Raw genomic sequence first — 5,000 nt, 5'->3', positions numbered from 1 at the left:
AATGGGGTTAATATCATTACTGCTATTATGATTGTTGTTGACATTTGGATTATTATATAATTATCAGTACTAATTGTAATAAGGAATAAAAAATGAAAAACTTTCTGAATATCAAGAAAATGGTAGACAAGGAAGGTCAGGTAGAACTAGTAATTGTGGAGCCAATTGTGTGCAAGCAAAATTAGTAGACAAAATCAGATTGAATATGGCTTCTTCTTCTTCTTCTTCTTCTTTTTCTTTTCTTTTTTTCCATCCCATCATTAGTAGATAACCTCTGGTCTTTCAAAATATTTTGTGACCCAGCAGCCAAGGGTTCTAAACATATAAAACATTATATTTTGTGTATTATTTTTTTCTCTACAATATTTCTTTTGTTTTTTATATTGAAAAAAAGAAGAAGCACATACATTTTTCAAAAAAATCTGGTTTACAAAGCTGAATCTACTTATCTGATAGGATAATCTTACTCATTAAAATCTTGATCACTTTTAGATTTGCAGAAGCCTGAGTAAAAGTCATTTGGTTCCTTGAAAATATGCAAGAAATATATCTTTAAAGGTAGCAAAGTAGTAATGGAGTGTAACCCCTTTGCCCCATTTGGCAAAAATATATACCATGCCCACTGTAATACAAGTTTATTTATTGTATTTACACATAAATGGCACTACAAGTTCTTAATCACCAAATAGCCAGTTATTAGAACTACCTATCTCACCTGTTTACCCTTTTCCTTCACTTTAGGATAGGGTCTTTTGTATCATTTCATATTCTAAAATATTTTAATGACAATTCATTAATCATAACATCAATAACAATAATAACGTTATCAATAGCAATGGTATTAATAAGAAAAATACATTTTCCCGCCAATTCAAGGAATGGGGAAATCGGAATCGGTAACTAGGGCCTACTGATAGACTCCTTGCTGGCTGAGCACATGTGAAGCCATCTGTATGTAATTAAATTCACCAGAAACTACAGGGGACAGAACATAAACCCAGGGCGAATGGGTTAACAGGAAGTAATGATGGTGGTTCAAATGTGATCCAAACAGCCTGGATGATTGCAAGTTTTAGGACATGGCACAAGGGTTGATTTACAATAGTTAATTTTGAGTTAAATATTTAAAGGATTGAATGAGTACATGTTATTTATATACACTGCTCCTCATGTAGAATTGTTTCAGAACTAGCACTGACAGAATTTCTTGTTATCTCAGAGTTGCTGATGCATATTCTGTTCAATTGAGATTTAATATTATTAGTGACTCATTGTTCCTAATACACAAGATGAGGCTATAGTTTTTTAAATATAATTTTGAAGATCTCTTCTTAAACCTATTAACTTCTTCTTCTTCTTTATTGTTATAGGCTAAGGAGTAATTACAGAAAGAATACACTCAACAACTAGTTAACTGTAATGAAGTTCACCTGAAATATTCATTATTCTCCTTTTTATTATTGTTTTGTTTTGTTCATAATCAACAGAGGATTAGTTCATTAAAAATAGTAAAACAGTAATGCTGAAGCAAGAGACATTTGAATTGTTTGTATCCAATGATTTGCAAAATATTTTATTCTATTATTTTCTTTTTCTTTACTGAAACCGTGTTACTATTTATCCACCAAGTTTCATATACATCATCATCTCTACTGGTAGGTTAAAGAATAATGATGGCTACGGTGTTTATATAGATGAAAATATGACTATGATACTAAAATGAATCCTACCCATGGAGCATGATTGTTTGAAATGTGATAGCTGAAGGGCTTGCCTGAGAATTTTATAAGATCAGGCAGTCTATGAGTTGTAGCTAACTTCATAGAGGGAAAAAATGCCAGTTTTGGTAAAAGCCTAAGTGTTATGAGTTGCCTAATCCATTTCAGGCTGTGTTAATTGAAAATGTGAATATTTTATTTAGTTTTTATTTATTTATATATGATTATTTTATAATTTATTTATTTCATCTTTTTATTCTTTTTTTCCCCCCATTTTTAGTTGTGGTACTAACAAAGATGTGTCTTCATATACAGCTTTCTGTGAAGCATATTGGAAAGTGTAATGTTTAAGATGATATTTAGAATATAAAACATATTCCCTTTCAAAGGCTTCTTTTACTACAGTCTTATATTTATATTATATTTTAATATAAAAGGATTAATGCATGTAGTAAGTGTTAGACTAAATATTTTCAAATGCAAATGTCAGATATCATCATTCAAAAACTTTTAAAACGGGTAAAGGAGTTTTTGTTGAAATATTATTTATATTTTATTAATGCATATAGTAAGTGTTAAATGAAATACTCTCAACTGCAAATATCAGAGTGATATTTTCACTTAGAAAATAGGTTTCAGGTAAATAAGGTAAAGAAATTTTATTTTAATATTATTTTTAATTTGTTATATTATTTTTACCTTTCTTTCTTTTCTTCTTTCTTTCTTTGTCGTTCTTTCTTTCTTTACTTCTTTCTTTCTTTCATTTCCTTTCTTTCTTATTTTCTTTCTTTCTTTCTTATTTACTTTCCCCCTTTCATTCTTTTTTCTATACAATTGCTCTACCACACGAGGATAAGGAAAATTCACTCGTACTGATTTGAGCTTTAAGAGTAAGAAGAGATATATTTTAAGTCTTCACGAATGGAAATATCTCTTATAAGATTAAAAGTCTTAGACAGATGCAATTAAAAGATTAAGAAAATACCTCTCACTGCAGCCTAAAGGATAAGTGTAAAACATGAATGCTATTTCTTATACAGCACAAAAAGTAAAAGAATATTAGTACACATGGATTTGAAATAGTTATCCCTACTCTTTTTATTGGCAAGTCATTTTCTGTTATATTAATGGGGAAGTGGTTCAAAATAATGTGAAGTTAATAAGAAAATATGATGTAAAATAATGTGTGTGTGTGTGTGTGTGTGTGTGTGTGTGTGTGTGTGTGTGTGTGTGTGTGTGTGTGTGTGTGATTGTGTGAGTGTGTGTGTGTGTGTGTGTGTGTGTGTGTGTGTGTGTGTGTGTATAATATATACATATATATATATATAAATATATGATTGTGTGATTGTGTCTATGTATATATATATAATATGTGTGTGTGTGATATATATATATATATATATATATATATATATATATATATATATATATATATATATAATGTATATGTATGTATGTATGTATATATATATGTATGTTAACCTCCACATGTGCTCAGCCAACAAGGAGTCTAGCAGTATGCCTTAGTGACCGATCCTGATTTCACCTTCCCTTGAATTGGTGGCAAAATGTGTTTTTCCCTCTAATACTATTGATATCAATGTGTTTTTCTCTTTGATACTATTGATATCAACACTGTGATTATTCTTATTTATATTATGATAATTAAATTGTGATTAAGATCTTGATAATATTAAAAATAAAATAATACAAAAGGCACTTTCCAAAAATCAAGGAAAAGTGTAAACAGGTAAAATAAGTAGGACAAATAACTCACTCCTTGGTGACTGAGTACTTGTAGAGCCATCTATGTGTGAAGACAACAAATGAACTTATATTACAGTACGCATGGCATGTATTCTGAACTTGTACTACAGTACGCATAGCATGTACTCTTGCCATCCATGCCGATTGGGTTAAAAGTAATGAGGTAACTTCAACAGTGTGGTTGTGTGGGTAATCTTCTTCCTCTTCTTCTTCTTCTTCTTCTTCTTCTTTTACTTCTTCTTCTTCCTCTTCTTCTTTTTTGTCTTCTTCTTCTTCTTCTTTTACTTCATCTTCTTCACTTCATCTTCTTCTTCTTCTTTTACTTCTTCTTCTTCTTCTTCTTCTTTTTCTTCTTTTACTTCTTCTGCTTCTTCTTCTTCTTTTATTTTTTTTAGGGGCCTGTGGACATGATTGACAATTTACAGTAATGTTACTAGTTACATCAAACTTACTGTACCTGCACATCTGAAAATGTGTATTTTGTGTAGTAGTGATAATTATCATAACCACCATGGTTTTAGTTCACAAATTAAGGTCTAGAAGTGTAATTTAACTTTTTAAAATATATGAACCAGCCTTAAGAGTGATTGTTCATGTGAAAATCCAAAGGGCACCTGACATTTGCTATGATAGCAGAAATTGTATCAAAACATGAGAGGGAGAGCCAAGTCTGGGGATCTGAGGGCCAGATTGGATTAAGTGAGTAGGAAGGCTGAAGTTTGCCTGGCACTGCTCTAAGGGACCAAATGGCACCAAAGTTTTTTTTTTTCTTCTTCTTCTTCTTCTTCTTCTTCTTCTTCTTCTTCTTCTTCTTCTTCTTCTTCTTCTTCTTCTACTCTTTTTATTCTTAACCTGTGAACAGTAATTAATAGTAACATTTCTGCTTCCATTTAATCAAACATATCATTGCTCTTAAAGGGAAATAAAGGATAAATCACTATGTATATGTGTATGTATGTATGTGTGTGTTAGCATATGTATGTATGAATATCTTTTTAAGAAGACGTTTTAGGAATTGGTATTGGTGAAAATAGAATTTGTAGGAGAAAATATTGTATACCAGTATTATAAAGAAGGCATCCTTGAAGGATTCTTCAAACCATGTCAGCATCATTTGATAATTGAAAGGTTTAAAAGTATTATATAGCTTTAGAATCGTGCCTTATTTATTTATGCATATTTTCTGTACATAGCTGTAGAATCATGCTTTATTTATCTATGCATATTTCCTGTAAAAAAAAAAATTAAATCAGGAAATAGCAAAATTTTAAATGATTTAACCATATTTTTTCTCTGTTTTCTTCACAGCCTCCATCATGTGGCCTTCATACCACTTCCACCATCGGCAAGTATGCAGATTGGAAAATGGTCAAAGAAGTGCGCAACCGGAAGGTGGTTAAAGAATTCGCTTTCGAAAGGCTGAACATCAATGCCCTTCGAAAAAATAAGATCATTCCTGAGCAGATCAAGGTTTGCTGTGTTTATTTTTGTAATTTTATTTTGTTATGAAGACTA

General features: G+C 30.6%; 1 protein-coding gene across 1 annotated transcript in view; it reads left to right on the top strand.

The window, feature by feature from the left end:
* The window catches only part of LOC125027010 (28S ribosomal protein S14, mitochondrial-like), a 16,706-nt gene that overhangs the window by 6,778 nt on the left and 4,928 nt on the right, over positions 1-5,000 (top strand). The window contains exon 2 of the mRNA XM_047615619.1: positions 4,794-4,955. Coding sequence (XP_047471575.1) covers positions 4,794-4,955 — 162 coding nt within the window. The remainder of the gene's footprint in view (positions 1-4,793; positions 4,956-5,000) is intronic.

The sequence above is a fragment of the Penaeus chinensis genome, chromosome 7, assembly GCF_019202785.1.
Source record: "Penaeus chinensis breed Huanghai No. 1 chromosome 7, ASM1920278v2, whole genome shotgun sequence".
Taxonomy (NCBI): Eukaryota; Metazoa; Arthropoda; class Malacostraca; order Decapoda; family Penaeidae; genus Penaeus; species Penaeus chinensis.
This window is presented reverse-complemented; position numbering and strand designations above follow the sequence as displayed.